General features: G+C 40.3%; 1 protein-coding gene across 20 annotated transcripts in view; it reads right to left on the bottom strand.

The window, feature by feature from the left end:
• KALRN (kalirin RhoGEF kinase) overlaps positions 1-16,567 on the bottom strand; it is a 496,146-nt gene that overhangs the window by 120,062 nt on the left and 359,517 nt on the right. For all 20 annotated transcript variants that reach the window (XM_072040793.1, XM_072040795.1, XM_072040794.1 and 17 more), the window contains 6 exons: positions 15,442-15,534; positions 13,956-14,067; positions 12,487-12,677; positions 11,975-12,076; positions 11,155-11,297; positions 9,724-9,826 (listed from right to left, as the gene is read on the bottom strand). In XM_072040793.1, coding sequence (XP_071896894.1) covers positions 9,724-9,826; positions 11,155-11,297; positions 11,975-12,076; positions 12,487-12,677; positions 13,956-14,067; positions 15,442-15,534 — 744 coding nt within the window. The remainder of the gene's footprint in view (positions 1-9,723; positions 9,827-11,154; positions 11,298-11,974; positions 12,077-12,486; positions 12,678-13,955; positions 14,068-15,441; positions 15,535-16,567) is intronic.

Genomic DNA, 16,567 nt, shown 5'->3' with positions numbered 1-16,567 from the left:
ATTTATAAAAGTCAGACAACTGCTGGTCTGGCTTTAGAGGTGAAAAATAGAGTATCCTTTAATTCTTCTGTGCAAATCATTTTTTTTTTTATTTAAAAGTGTACAAAACTCGGGTTGGTGATCTTTGAAAGAAAGATTGGGATTTTACAGCATTTCCCTCCTTCTTATTTTGTTTTGTTTGAATCAAACTGATTCACTTAAACATCCTCATGACTTAACCATTCTCTTTCTTCCCAGCAGGCATCAAAACATTTTTTTATGTTCAGTTTGGTAATAAAGATTTGTTCATATGGAGTATGATTTATTTCCTGTCATTTAACTCCACAGTCTACACCACAGTTAAGCCTTTCAACCACCTTTACAAGGGCAGCTTTCTGCACCTTATGCCTGTGCGCTTTAAAATTACAGCCGTCCTAGCTAAGCAGGATCACATGTTCTTCAGAAATGCCTTGTGATTGTGAGATACCACATTTGCAGTAAATTTGGAACACTCCGTATATCCACTAGGATGACCTTTAGCTGTGTGCCTTGTGCCTGTGAGCGGAATGTGTTCATCAGCACGTTAGTGTGGAATCTGATTTTCATGCTGCTTGAAGGAATGGAACGGAGATATCAAGTGGGCAGCCACGGAAATTACACTTAATACCCTTGCATGTATGTGTTGACCCTTGGCATTCATACCTGCATTGTTCTCAGGAGAGATTCAGCCTGAAGGAGTCCCATACACTTGTTTTATCTGAGTGACTTGGGTTTCATTTTGCAATGTGATTAACTTATTATCTACCAGAAGATGCATTAGATTGAAATGATTTAAGGAAAAGACAGAAAGCAGACTAAATGCTGATTCTTACTTCCTAAAAAGAAAAAAAAATCTATAAAAATCAATAACAAACTTTCTTTATGAAAAGGACAGCAACTAGATGAAAATTTACTAAAGAACATACTTTATAAAAGAAATAGAACGCACTTAATTTGTCCTGGGCACAACTGCCAGTTATGCATAGAAGAAAACGCTGTTAAAAAATCTTTGAAAAATCTCTTTCCATAGGACTGTGCTTTCAGGGACTTTCAGTTGGATCTCTTCTCATCATCTAATCATCCAACTGAATCTGGATTTATATCTGCTACTATTTACAGTTGCAAAATAAAGAAAAAAAAAAAAGAGAGAGAGGTGTAAAAAAATATCTGCTGCTTCTGCACTGAAGGAAAGAAACTTTTGAGTGCAGAGCAGTTACTGTTCATACACCAGCATAGGAATAGCCTTCCCCTGGGGACACTGCATTTTTAGAGCAGAAATCCCATGAAAATTCAACAACAATTTCAGAAATCCCAGCTAAGATATTTAAAATGCGCGGAAAATGTCATGCATGCCTTTTATGACATTATTCCCTGGGAATATCAGCCACTGAGCACTACCTTTTCTATTCCTGTATTCTATACACTACAGGTGTTCCAAGTTTCCTGATATTCATTCATTTGAATCCATGAAGTGAAACTACAGGCTGCTCCTGAGTCAGCAAGCTCTCCATAGGCAGCATTTTTTTTGTCTTTCAGAGTGCATTAGAAACAACTGCATTGGGATTTAAACTTCTAAAATATAATATAATTAAACATCTGATGCTATTCATTTCACATGAAATGTCTTTTGAGGGGAGAAAGAAGGAATCCTTTGCAAAGCTTGTGCCTTATTCTTTGTTTTGGCTTTGCTATATTTGTCTGTGATGAAGCAAACCTTGGTGAAACACTAAAATCTCTGAGAAATTTCTTTGCTAAAATTCTACTACTGGATTAAAAAAACAAGGTCTTTGCTGAAATTCATCTACTGTCATCATCTCTTTTTTGGCTGTGGGGGAAGTTGTACAGCCCCTCAGTACAAAAAGAAATAGATGTGGCTCAACTGCATGGTATGGACTTTAGATAAGGTTCCCTGAACAATTACTATGAAGTTTCCACAAGCTTGCAACAAGTGTCATGTTTTAAAAGGAGCTGTTCATGTATTGCTTTGCTTTTCAAAAGAATATGTACATCTTTTCTAAGAAAACTCTTTGAAACCAGACAGCCTGCCTTTAGTGCTCTCTCCACCCACAGCTCCAAAAATACTTGCTGGCAACAACAGAAAGCAAATGTCCCTACCCTCAGCAACACTTGGACAGGTCACTTCTCTTGATCACCCACTTGTTACATTTAGAAATGGGTGATGGAAAAAACAGATAACACATAATTCATGCCAGGATTAAACCTGGATGAAAACCAAGGTTGGTAAGAATTACTTTTTCCCTTGTTTTGAGATGTTTTCAAAGTTCTCAGGGAAACCTAAAGGCCAGGGCCCCCAAATCTGCCCTGGGAGGTTTGTGCTGAAGGCATTGCCAGTAGTGATACCAGTACTGAGGGAGCTGCAGACTGTGTGCTACATACATTACACATCTGAATAAAGAGCTGTCGACTGACTCCACTTGTAGATGACAGACAGGTAAATTCCTACAAAGCTGCAAGTCACAGTGATGAGCATACAGACAAAAAGGTAATGTGACATCTGCCATTTAAGTCTCCAAAACAGAGATTAAGTTATACCAAAGCAGAGTTTAGGCCTGGTCCTGTAAAGCATGAACTCAGATGCAGCCTTCCAAAGCCTAAAGAAATCTGAAGAAACAACCATTGGGGAGATGTCAGCTCCTGGCTGAACAATTTATTTCCTTGATAAGATAAACATTTTGCTACCACATGACAGTATCTTGAAAAGAGTTAACAACCTATAGCTAGTGAGCACTCAGTAAGGCTAATTAAAGTGCCAAAATATTTTATCTCAGGATTGCCTTTGATAGCTATCATGTTCTCCCTGTTCCACAGGTGAGGGCAGTAAGAATTCAGTGTGATAACGGCAGCAATGCTGGGCAGTGTCAAAGCAATAGAAATCTGTCCTCTGGGGTTATAATTCACTCATTTTTTCCATCATATCTTTACGGGAAAAAATCACTAAACAGTCAGAGGTCATTCTCTATTACATAAATTTAATTTTACTTGTGGCACCACAATTCATCAGCCACTGTAAGGGAGCAGCACTCCAGACAATACACTGCTGCATTTGGGAATGTCACTTGCCTGGACAGGATCAGTGCAGAATAACCACAACAACACTTAGCTAAATGAGACCAAATCAATCACTTCCCTTCCCTGTTAGAAACTCTCTGCTGCTAAATCTAACCTAATTTACTGTGAGTAAGATATATAGGTTACAGGAAGAAATCTCTCCAAGCCAATGCCCAGCCCCACCTGTCAGACAGCTCTGTATGTAACATCTTTCACTGGGCTCTGGAAAACTGGAAGATTTCTAAAGAAATGCTCCAAGTGCTGTACTTAAGCAGCAACCTGCTTTACCACCCCACTCCCTGTTCCCATGATCATGCCTTCCCTTAGCTCTGTTGTAGCCAGAATTTCCATCACGCCTTCCGACTCCCTTCCCATCAGCTGTAGCCTGCAGCAGCCATTAATGACTGACAGAGTGGCTGGCCACTGAAAGGTGATTTGTATTCACTTCAGTCCCACTGCTCTAGGTCTGTAAAGACTCCAGCCTGTAGTGACACCTTTAATACAAGCACGACTGAGGGTCAGCAGTTCTTGTCCCTTGGGGTTCCTCCCGTGCTGCCATAGAAAGGTGCCTCATGCCCACAAACCTGCTCTGACTCAGTACAGAACTGAGAAGGCAGAGAAGGAAAAAGCTGAATTTGGATCATGGGATGCACATACTGTGCCACAACAATGCCGGAGGGATAGAGGACTTGGATTGCTAGCTGTGTACCTGTTTTGTAAGAGCTTAGAGATGATTTAAAAAACCCTAGTACCAGCGGATTCAAAGGAAAAAAAATGCTTCAGGACAGTAAACTCAATAACTGAAAGCTGCAGAAAACTTTAATACCGTTGAAGAAAAAACAGAGATCTGCTATGTAGTTTTTATATCTGCTTGTTATATAGGTTCCCTTGCTAAGGAACTAAGCAAAAATTAAATTGTCAGCTCAGTCCTAATTTCCCTGTTAAATTCCCTCTCTGAAAATGTGAATGTCTCTCATTTTTATTCCACATCTAGACTTTCTCTACTTGAAAAAATAATGTTATATATGGGCATCGGTGCTTTAAAATTTTTTTATTTTTTCTTCCCCTTACGTTCATGTTCTTATTTCAAGGGGATTTTTATAAAATGATTACTGTTGTTTCAGCATTTTGTAGCAAGTGCTTTATTTGTTTGAGATTAAATTGCATAATTTAATCTGTTAATTTAAGTATTGATAAGTATTCCTGATCACCTTACCATACTTCACTTCTTTACAAGATCCCTGGATAGAGTGGGATCTTTGGTTTTTCAGTTTGGTTTCAGGCACTTTCAATACTTAATTTCCAGATTAATTTATGCTGGGAAACAATTATCAACCACTTTTTACTGCATATGTTGAAGGTGGCATCTAATAAACATAGTGATTTCCCTTATATTCTCCTTGTGAGTACATTACAGAAGAGGTTTCCTTTACTATTGAATGTCTGGACATTTCTGTTTGTCATTTTTTTTAATTTGCTTTTTAATAAGGATGCATTAACACTAGGCTACAGTCCCAGGACATATACCTATCTAGGAAAGCTTGCAGCACGTTGGTGTTCTACAGAGCTCAAGCTACAGTACAGTAGCATCAAGGGGATCAAGGCTCCCCTCATTCCTGTATTACTTGGAAAGGAAACTTCCAAGGAACTGAGAATTATACCTGAGTAATTACCTCTACTCCTGGCAAGCACTGAGATCCTTAGAAATGATCATTTAAGGACAGAAGGGAGGCCAAATACTTGGTATCCCAGTTTCCTTTGTAACAAAGAATCTGAAGTAATACTTCCTGCATCAAATCCTATTTTTTTCTTGAGTCACAATATTGCAGAGAGAAAGCTATTTTGCTTTGACTTGAAGCCTTTAAAGAAAAGAGAATCCACTCCTGTGTCACTTCTTCCAAAAAGCCTTAGTTCTAAGAGCTCCCCTCTTACACTAATTACCTCTACCAACAAGGCAGAAGAGGTCAAGATCTCAGTCTCATGACTTCTGATGATGAATCTAAGATGAGCTAAGTCCAGTGTCTAATGGAAGAGACAAAAGTATATCATGTATATTTATTTTTAAAGAGCAAAACGTTTTCAGTTCACATTTCAGAGCTTTTTTCCCTATCCAAAAACAACAGGAGGAAACCAGAGCTGTTCTCCTCAGCACTCTGCAAAAGCCAACAAAAAGAGGCTATTAGAAGATGGAGCAGTATCACCAGAAACAGCTGGTTTACAAGCCAATAGATCAATGGGCTTAACAAATGAGAATGCCCTGCACGCTGGCATTTTTAATGCAATTCCCCACTGCTTTGAATCCAAATATAAAGACTGAAATCCTGTCTGCTGTGAACTGAATAGGGCAAGGATTTCTCACGAAGAAATGGTTTTCAGATAACGTGTTGAAGAGGGCTTACTGTACAGAATAAAAGCCGTCTATTCTGCCTTTTGGAGGAAGATGAAGAAATTTTGCATAGTAGGCTACCTAGGACCCGACATGGATGCCCAATGGGAATAACACTTAGTGTAATAGTGTTCGTTATCTATTGATTCCGTGAGACCAGTTCATGAAGCCACTTTTTCCCTCTACATAATACTTTCCCAAATGACAATCCTAATCATTCTTTTTTTGGTCTATTAAATATTTTAGGTTACATATTGCATATAGAAAAAAATAGTAATATTTTATATGTTCTCTCTTTTTTTTTTTCTTTTTTAAAAGGTGCAGACCTACAGATCTGACTTGAAGTCTGAGGTTCCGCTACACAGTATTTAATGAAAATGAAGTGTCTGAGCCCAGGGATAATAGCTTTATATACTTTTGTGAGATAAAAATCCAAGAAAATTAAAGATATTAAGGACTAAGATCCAGATTTAAGAAGCTACTTAAACATGCATTTCATTTAAAAGAAAGGAGTAATCTCTCTCTCTCTCTCTTTTTTTTTTTTTTTTAAAGAGACTTGGATTTTATTTATTTATTTATTTTTAATCTGAAGACTCTCATATAATCACCTGACCCCTGCCTGCAGCCAGGAAAACCTGAATATTTAAAGACTCGGTAACGATTTTGGAGCTAGGCATATAACTAAGAATAATTTCAAAGAGGAGCCTGCTACCATAAATACTGCTGTGAATTATCTTCAACATAAAACACTGGTCTGCATTCTGGTCTGTATCCTGTGTTGGGTGTTGTACAAACATAATGTTTGGAAGAATTCCCACCCGCATTTGGATTAAATTCTTAATCCAAACAGAAAAAAAAAAAGAAAAAAAGGTAAGTGCAGTGCACCGTGAGATGTAATTTCTGATGGCATCCACCATATGCATGACAGATTTTGCTCTGTAGAAATAGGACTCAGCACTTCTGGCCCCCAGTCAAGTATACTCTGTACACCAAATGATCCCCCTGGTAAATGTTGCAGCTAGGTTCAGCTGTCTTCAGAGAAAGCAAAATCCTTGCTGAATTTACAGCAATGTTATCTCAGGCCCACTTAACAACAAAAAAACCTTCTGCCTTTCTTGAGTTTGAAATGCAAAGGTAAAGCTTTGCTCTAGGGCTGCGCCTTGAAGAGACACGAGACAGAAAGCACTACTCACAACCCAGGAGGAGTTGACTTACAAATAATTTGAAAGAAATACATGTGACTTGAGGCACAAGGAGTATTATTAAGCCAAAACGCTACTTGAACTTGGGAGTCTTTGAGATTTATTTTTTTTTTCTGTCTAAATTGTTGTTTGGCATTCTCTTCTCTGAAAATTCAGTTCATGCTTTAGGTAATCCTTGGGCATAAAAGCAAAATTTAGGAAAGGGATAAACCATGTCATCTAAAGCTTTGCATTCTTTTGCCTTCAGATGCAATATCAATTCAGGTAATGTTGATTCTTAAATGCTGCTTCAGAGTTGTTTCTGGCACTCAGTTAACACATAAATGTTCCCAGCACATGATTAATCTGTTCCCAACCTGGCACACTACTAGCACTGCAAAGCTCTTGCATGTGCTTGTAAATGAGCCTGCTCTGAACAGCCAAAGTGTTTTGTTTTTCTTAAAGGTAGGACCTTTCTTCTGGCTCTTCTGGTTGGGGATATCACTGGAGCACAGAGGGAGGTCACTCAGAGCCTGACTTTGAACTCCTGGGAATAACTCTGGTGACTGTGCTGGAGTTTAATAGCCAGGGAAACTGCTATCTGCTGAACACTTTACCTATTGGTGCAGTTATCAGCACCACACAGGTTAATTACAATACGTTACAGCATTTATCATGTCAACTCTGTCAAGAAACCTGTGCTAGCAAGCACAAAATGACACAGTCTTCCAGCACTGGTATCTCAGTACCAGTCTATGCGAGAAGGTAAATCTTCCCAAGATTGTCAGACCACCCTACAAGATAAACTCAACTACACAGTGGAGGAAGAAATCCCTTTTCAAAGTTGGAGAGTAAAATAACCTGGAATGACAGCAAATCGTTCCAGTCCCGTGAAATGTCATCACTAGGAGTTCTGTGCTCCTTGCACAGCTTCGGGATCTGCTAACACAGAGTTCCCTCTTAGCAGATGCCAGCCTGTGCTCAGGGCCTTGCACAGCAAGCAGTGGAAAAGCCTGCACCTGTGCTGAGACTGAGCACAGGTGGGCCTGCAAGGGGAAGTAAGACAACTCAGCTCCAGCTGTCATTAACTGGGGTAACATTGTGTAGAAAAAAAAAGAGAACCATAAAACTATGTGGGGAGTTCACTTTCCTTGCAGCAAAGACATGGAAATGGAGCACTTTGGGGGCTAAATTCTCCACAGTTCACTGGCACTAGCATCAGTGACAAAAAGTGCTTTAGCAGGAATTGCCTCTCTATCTCAGGATGGATGCTACACCAGTTGCTCAAACTCAACAAAGCATATACGTGTATATTTAAGCTGTAACAGTAAACTGGAATTTGTTTCTATTCAGTAAATGTATATATACAGTTGCATGACCACAAATAGCTTTAAATCAGCAAGTGAACCTATCCACCTTTAAAAAGTAACATGGCCCAACCCTAGAACTGATTTAGGCTGTCATCAGTGGTAACAAATTTTTGCCTGTGTGATTTGGTGCTCAGTTTATCCCACATGCATTTACCTTTCAGTTCAGACAAGATCCGTAGGCAGAAATTCCTACAACTCTTTCCAGCCTTGTATCCTTAAACCAGCTGTTGCAATGATGCGCTGTCTTTCAAGGCACAGCCCAACATCTCTGGCGCTGCTGGCACTATAGATCTTATATGCAGCTACAGCAGTGTGGGGTGTCTTACCCAGAGCTTGCCTGTCTGCCCTAATTCATGCAACTGAGTCAATGGGTGCAGGGCAAAACAGCAAAGCTTATGTGAATGACTAAAATTAAGCATGAGCTCAAGTATTCTACTGAGCTAGGGCCTTTGTCAGGAATGATAAATGCGAAAAACATGGAAAAGCAGGGTGATTCCACATGGATTAAAGACATAAGAAAGTAATTCTTCCACATCATGCGAAGTATTTGCATATATTACAGTGGCCTTTGGAGTAATACTTTTCTAAGGCACGTTCTTAGTTAAATTAAAAAAAATAATAATAAAAACAACAACACGGGAACATGCTTTTAAGATAAATATAACAGGTGTTCTTCCAAAGGTAATTTGCAATTAACTCAATTAATTCCTATTTCTGAGTCCAGCTTTCAAAAGCTTTCAAAAAATACCCTCTGCACTACACTGCATTTGTGAACCTTACGACCATAAACATGAATTCTGTGTTTATGAAGACACCTTTCTACTCTGTGCAAAAAGCAACATAATTAGAGCACTGACACAGGGATAAATTCAGAATGATTCTGCAGAATTCATCCCTTTGCAAGCTAAACAGTTTCAAAACAACACATGAAGAGAATATGGATATTCTCGTGTTGGATATGACAAACCTCATCAGCTTAGCTGAAGTAAATTCTCACTAACAGCCCATTTACTCCTACCACCAACTGCTGAAGACAGCAGTTGGAGGTATCAGGGTGACAAATTCAAGTCAGGCATCCTCGTGGAGCTGAGAATCTGGACTCAGATTATCTGACAAACAAACCGTCGAGTACATACGTGCCGACAGCATGCAGCAATCCAACAGAACGTAGCGCGTCTTGGGGCCATCCATATGCTCCACCATATGTCCATGAGGCGTAGGGTCCAGAATCACAGTCTCTGGAAAGGGTAGGTCTCCCAGGCTCTCAAGATACCAGCCAGGATCCCAGTTTTGCTCTATTAATTGGTGTGTAAGCACCTGTATTCCCTCCAACAAACTAGTGATTTTAGCTCAAAGGGTAAATGTGGAACGCAACCAACTGTTCGCTGATTCAGAAGCTGGCTCCCAAAAGGCAGGTTTTACTAGGGAAAGAAAAGGTTGCTCTGGGCTGCTTCTTCAGAGCCAATTCAAACTCTGTGTACTAACTACAAAGAAGCTGCAGCAAAAGATGTTACCATGTAAAACAGTGGTACTGGTGGGCATCCAGAAACAGGCTGGATTTAACAGTCTAGCAAAAGGGAATACAAGTTTTGACTCAGTAGAATACAGGTTGCTGTGTTATGTCTTTTCTATTCTACTTTTCACTTACATTTTTTCTGGGGCCAACTAGCTGCAGTGTATTTTCACATTTCAGTCCTACCTTATCACTGTCCACTGTATTCTGTGACGTCCTGGATGCAATGGAAATGGTGTCTGGTTGACTGCTGCCGTCTCCTTGGCTGTCTGCATCATCTACTCCATCTCTGCAAAAGACATAAGAGGAAAACAACCATGCTTACTTAATGCACCACCTTGGAATGTGCACAACTTTATAGGTGGATTTGAGAAGTGCCGAATCACCGTGCCAGGGCTGGCTTTACACTAAAATTACCTCACTGATACAGCCTATGTTGTTGTGTAGCTTGCAATTTAAAATGATGTAACCCTCAGCCATCGGGTTGGGATTAGCACATAATCACCACGTTTGTTGCTGGAAACAGGATGGCTGTTGCCTGCGTATTTACAGCACAGAAAGCTCTGGTGTTCAGAAATAGCTCTGTAATGAGGGTGTCAGGCAGAAATTTCCCTTAAATTAGATTTCTGCCTTAACCAAAACCATTCAGCCCTGGCTACATGTGGCACAGAAGAAAAGGACATTTCTCTTGTCTCACAGGAACCACACTTTCAGGAATTTAATATTAAGCAATAAAATGATATCCAAACAAATATGAATAATGACAGTGTAGAGCTCTCTGAGACTACCTCTATGAATCTGCCAGCAGAGGGTATTTTCTCCCTTTTGCAGTTCTCCTAAATTTTTATTGGTCTTTCAAAATATTTTAATAATACAAAATACAATAAAATATAACATAAACAACAACACTGCGCTAGAAAACTCTTAGACTGGCACATGTCCCCAGGAAGAAAGCTCTGGATCTCTGCCTTGCTCCTAGATGACTAGCTTACTCACTCTTCGGATACGTCTATAAAACAGCCTGTATTATGAGACTGGATACATGATAATATTTGATGAGGAAGGGGAGATGCTCAAACTGCAAGTGGCTTTTGGGAATGTTAGCCTGGCAACGAAAGAATAATCAGTTTTATATAATTTCTATTTAATCCAGAATTGAAAGAGGTTGAATAAGAAAATTAATATTATTTTCTAGGATGAAATGAATTTGAATTTGATGATGAAACACAGATTCTTCATCCTAGTAATATACTGTAATGACCAGCTATGACTTTCATTGTCAAACAATTCAAAATGCCAAACAGGAAAAAAAAATAAAAATCTGTTAATACTCAATTAAATAGGTAATTTCTCCTTTGGGAAAGAAACATAACCTTGGACTCTGAAGAATTTTTACTGTTCATTTTTCTCCAATACTTCAGAGTAGCAAAATTAAAGACCTTTGCATGAATATAATAGAAAAGTTACTTTTGCCAAAACAACATGCAAGATGATGAAAACTGCTTTCAACTACAGTAAGAAAAGCAAGTGAATCCAGTAAAGAGTCCACAGACACTACACTGCTGGCGGCTGATAAACCTCTAATGATTTCATGTTGTATGCAATGACTGAGGTTACCTTCTACTGTTGTTTCGCTGCTTTGCTGGTGTCTTGGGGAGCTGAATTGGCTCTTTCAGAGCTCCTTTCAGATGGATAATCCTTTCTTGAATGACTTCCCGGATGTTTTTGATCCATTCTTGTTTTGTTTCAATACTGGACGCCTGAAGTTCCACAAGGCAGAAAGACAGACACTCTATCACATTCTCAGCGTATCACCTTCTATATAGAAGAATCGTGGTTGGCTGATAAAAATGCATGATTAACCGCTTCTCCTCTCTGATGTATTGTTCTAGCTGCTGGATACCTGGTAACCCCAACTGAGGGTATTTTACCAGACCTCCTTGGCAAGCAACAGCAAAGCAGCTAAGCTCTGGATAAATATAGTTAATGCTAGCAATACAGTGTGCTCTGTGGAGAGGAAATAGGTTATCAGTGCACAGTGGGATTTCCTCAGACTAAATAACTACCAAAAAATTCTTCATTTGAAAATCACTTGACAGAAATGGCTTTCAGCTCTGGAGGGCTGAGGAAAATGTTGACTGTCAACAAACCCAGTGGCATAGGACTAAGGGAATTGCACCTCCCAGAAAACACCCCAAGATGTGTCCTGTGTTAGTGTGCAGCTGCTCAGTTGAGATTGCAAGAGATGCAATTTCAGCAAGGCTTGACTCAGACTGTGGCCTTGGATCCGAATTGCTCCTGACGCAGGCATGACCCCACTGACAGATATGGAAGCCATGTGAGTATGAGAGTGGAAGAAACTGACCTTCCATTTAGGGCTCTCGAGGTCTCAACTAGCAGCTCTAAAGGCAAAGGAAACAAACAAAAAAAGACTTACTTTCAGCACTGTTTTATTGTCTGAGGATGGTGTTCGTCCAGACCACAAAGCAAATTTACAGGGGTCTCCTTCCACATGTTCAGTCACTCCCAGTTCTGAGGTCTAGTGTGGAGGAAAGATGGTAAGAGATTTCATATAAATGAAGCCTCATGAATTCTGACAACTTTACAGTTTTAGGGAGAATCAGGGGAGACAGGGATGGATATGGGAATGAGATCTTGTCTTTGCTTTGCTACACACAGATAAAAGACAGAAAACCATCAGGGTATGGCAAGAAAGAGTGAATAGTTTAAGTGATCCTCCTTGCACTTCCCACCCACCCATCACATCTCACTCTCTTAAACCTCCCCAGACTCACTGTGAGTTTGGCTTCCCACAGGGCCCAGAGCCAGCCTCTCCAGGTGGCATGAGCATCTCCAACCCAAGACAGGGAAGTACAAGCCATCCCCCAAACTCTACTTCTACCTACAAGAAATGCATCACCCAGAATATTTCTTTGCAGCCACACCTACCAGTAGCTTGTTCTTGTAAACATATTTTGTATGTCCTGAAGAATCTTTGATCTCTTTGCTAAACACCAAAGAGATTTCAAAGAGAAACAAATGCCTCTCACGGCCTTTCCGAATTAAAGACTTGGGATCCCACACTTGGAAGGAATCCTGAAGGATCAGCTCTCCCTGGACGTCCAGGTTCTCATCAAACCCTAAAAAGAGCACACAAAACACATCGGCTAGTACTTGTTCTTGGGGGCAGAAATGCCCAGAAGCAACACAGCTAGGAGGATTTGGAATAAAAGGGTCTTTCTGTTTTTTATGCACATTCTGAAAGGACATTAATGGCCATTTATTGTCCTGGTGAAAATATTTTTTTTTGTCTACTGCCAAATCATAATTATTTCATCAGAGCCAAATGTCTTATGTGCTAAATGAGACTTCAGTTAAGAACAGTAGTAATTACTTAAAGATAAATTATAATATTTATCTTTAAAGCTTTCGGTGGTGGTTACTGTACACAGAATTGCAATGCAAGGATCTTATGTGTGTCACCACAACTTCAGAGGAATCTAAGATGCTGTGGCTAGAAGTACTCTGTCATACCATGATGCCCTCAAGCATGATAACCCAACCTCCAAGAGCCCGTCTGAGCCCAAAGCAGTGTGCTGGGGGAGCTACATGTATAAGAGCAAATCAGTAGGCTGTCTGAAACATGCCCTCCAGAAGTAGTTCCTCATCTTCCAAGCTGCATGTTAAAAACCTTCATATCTAAGGATTGCAGGATACCCTCCACATAACTTGGAGGCCTGATGGAAAAGGGAGTCCTGGGGACAGTTCACAGGTGTGGGCTGGGTACAAGGTGTCCTTCCCTCTACTATCTCAGCAGCCCATGGGTCACACTTCTCTCCAGTGAAAACATTTTCTATAAATTTAAAATATATATTTTTGTATTTTTTTTGTAATTCTTTTTTTTTTTTCTTTCCCTTTAGGCTGATTATACATGTACTAATATTTTGAAACACAAACTGTTTTGACTCAGAAAGCCAGAACTTTTTCTTTTGAAATGTTGAGACGTTTAGATGTTAGAAATATTTTCATCCAATAATTATTACACCTGTGAGCAGCTAAACTGATACTGTTTCAGAAGGTATTTTTGTTTCAGTACGTAGGAAAATCTTCAGCATATATATATATTGCATATGTTTACATATACATGCAGATGTATATATACATATATAAATATATGTATACATAACATACACATATACTACATATGTAAATATTTTATACATAAATATAAACAAAACTTCAAAACTTCCTAGCCAGTCTCCAAGACTTTTGAAGAAATTTCAAAAGGAGCTGGGAATGTCCTGAAAGTGATGGCCAGCCAACAGTACCGCTACAGCCAACCTGTGTTAACCTTCTAAACAAGCTGCAAGAAGGCTCAATTCACACCCAAGTCCTTTCCTTTCCCCATCCACCCATACCTTCCAGCATGCTGACGTGCATTGCGTCGTTGGCCTTCTTGGGGACACTGAGCATCACTTCCAGACCATCTTTGAGCTCCCCTTTGCCTTCCTCACAGCAGGTTAGCAGTTCCTAAGAAGCAATGCAGAACACCTGTAAGCAAACTCTGACCATGCTGTCTCTATCTCATGTTGTGTTTCTTGGTACGTAGAGTGCAAAGTTGGGACCATGTCACTAACAGTGATAGGAAAAAGCTGAACTTCATCAAAACTCACTGTGGATGCTCACAAATAGTGGGTATCATATGGGAAGGACTATAAACCAAGACAAGTTAAGGTGCTATTGAACGAGACTGCACTCAGAGGGTTTCTGAGGTTTTATGCCCATGTTTCAGCTACCATGTTTCCCCAGCTGGGGAGCAGGACCCCAGCCTGCTCCAGCAGCATGTCTGTGGCATAATGTGGGCAGGTCTGGCAGGGCGCTGTGCCCAGGGCAGGCAGGTCCCTTCTTGAAAGAGTCATCCGAGAAGGAACCCAAAGGGTGACAACTGAAGGATTGTTTTAGCCATCCCAGTAGCTTTGGTTTGCGCAGTGCAGACTTGCTGTCCCACAGCACTCACAAGACTGTAAGCACGTTGTTTCAGTAAACTGGAACAAAGCACAAATTTGTTGAAACACTGATTGTATCCAGTAAGTACCTTGGTAGTACAGCACACCACTCCATTTGCACGCAGGAAACATGCATCGAAAGAGATGCAAATATCATCTATGGTCCTAGCTTGTCAAGGTCAGAACCTGTCTCTTCCATTATCCCTAAGATATTTTTTTCTTTGATTTTCTAGTTTAGAACTGAACAACAGCTGGTTAAGTTAGATCTAAAATTCACCTATTGACAAGATTTGGCAAAAAACTATAACCAATTTACAAGAAACCAATCAAAGGTTTTTGTTGTTATTTTTAAATGGAAAATGTTAGTGCTTCATTTTTAAGTCTGTTTTGTATATGAAGGTTTTCCCTGTTTTTCAAACACAAAAGTGTCCATCCCCAAATAGAATCTAACAGGACTCTCGGTAAAGAATTATTTTCCAAAGTTTACGACTGCTGTCATTGAAGCCTTTAATCAAAATACTACGTCACAAATGCTATAGCAAGAAGAAAAGGAAAGTAAAACCATTCTGCCATCCTTTCAATTTCCCTTTCCCAGTTCTTGCTCTTCAGGATTAAATCCAGGTTGTACACCCACAACCAGCTGGAGCAAGCCATCACTTGTTTGCTGTTTGCTTTTTTTTTTTTTTCTCCTTTCTGTGAGTATTTTCCTTTAAAATATGCAACCTGATTTCACACTTTGTTGTCATGCTCAGGCCCAGGTAGTAGGAACAGCAGCTCAGCAGTAGCTGCTTACAGATCACAGACAGCTTGATGAAGCAGCTCCTTTTAGAATAAAAGTTAACTCATTACAACTGTGAACTGCTCTGCGTGAGCTGATTTGGGCAGCTCACTAAGGTACCTTCAGTAGGAGTTGGTATTTTGTGATCCTCTGGACAGGCTTGATTAAATAAGAAGAGATAGAATTCGCCAGACCATGCCTTTGCTGAATTTCCTAGAAGAGATAAAAACAGCAGTCAGTCATGGAAAAGTGTAAACCCCCTGCCAGACGGAACCACCCATAACAAATGTCAGCTCTGTATCTCTGCATTTCTTTGTTTAGCATTTTGACTCTCTTCAAGTTCACATACACATAGTGTGGTTTCAGAGAGGCTGGCAATAAACTGCAGTGTCCCCCTAAGGCCACTCAGACTGCAGGAGCACTGTGCAAGTTGAGCTAAGGCTACACTGAGTAAACTACACAGGCTTTGATTTAAATGTGACTTATCTGTCATGTCAACTGGTTTCTCTTAGCTACGAAGGCTGAAAGCAGAGTTTTAACGTTCAATTAAAATGGAGTGACATTAAATTAAATTGCACAAGTAGGGTGCAATTTAGCTGTCTAAACATAAGCAGCTAGTACCATCTGAGAGCCCTGAGGTAGCTGAAATATCCACATGGGAGCAACGCAGCTGACAGTGCTGACAGACCTGTGCTGTTCTGAGGCGGCAGCTGGGGGCCGGGAGAGAGGCCCTTATGATACCTCTTACAGCACTGAGTGCTTCTGAATGGCAGCCAAATGTCTGGGCTGATCACCGTGACGTGCTCATGAACTTCTGGAGTCATCGCAGATAGGTACTGGGTGAGGTCTGCAAAGGACTCCGGTGGGAGCTCCTGAGAATCCCTCAATACCCTACCGCACATATTTACTCATCTAAAAGATTTGTAATATTTGATCCCTGCTATCCTTCAGGGACAGGTTCCGTACTGAAGTAGGACAGGCTGGGATTCCTCTGCCTCCACCAGGCTCTGGGCATGCCTGCCCCCCTCCTGGCCGGGGAATACTCCAGTATGATGGGAAGAGATAGGAAGGGGGAATGGGATTTATCTGAGGCTGGAGGGTAACTTTTCGGCTACAAAGTGAAGGAGTTGCACAAGATGAAGGGGGAAGAGCTGCCAAGAACAGAGATTTTCTTTCTGTATACAGTTTGATTTTCTGCTGAATACTACTTATTTATTTATTTTAGCTCTAGTGTTTATGCTGAGAT

Source organism: Anas platyrhynchos, chromosome 7, assembly GCF_047663525.1.
Source record: "Anas platyrhynchos isolate ZD024472 breed Pekin duck chromosome 7, IASCAAS_PekinDuck_T2T, whole genome shotgun sequence".
Classification (NCBI taxonomy): Eukaryota; Metazoa; Chordata; class Aves; order Anseriformes; family Anatidae; genus Anas; species Anas platyrhynchos.
The sequence above is the reverse complement of the archived record's forward strand: the minus strand, read 5'-3'. Positions and strand labels throughout refer to the sequence as shown.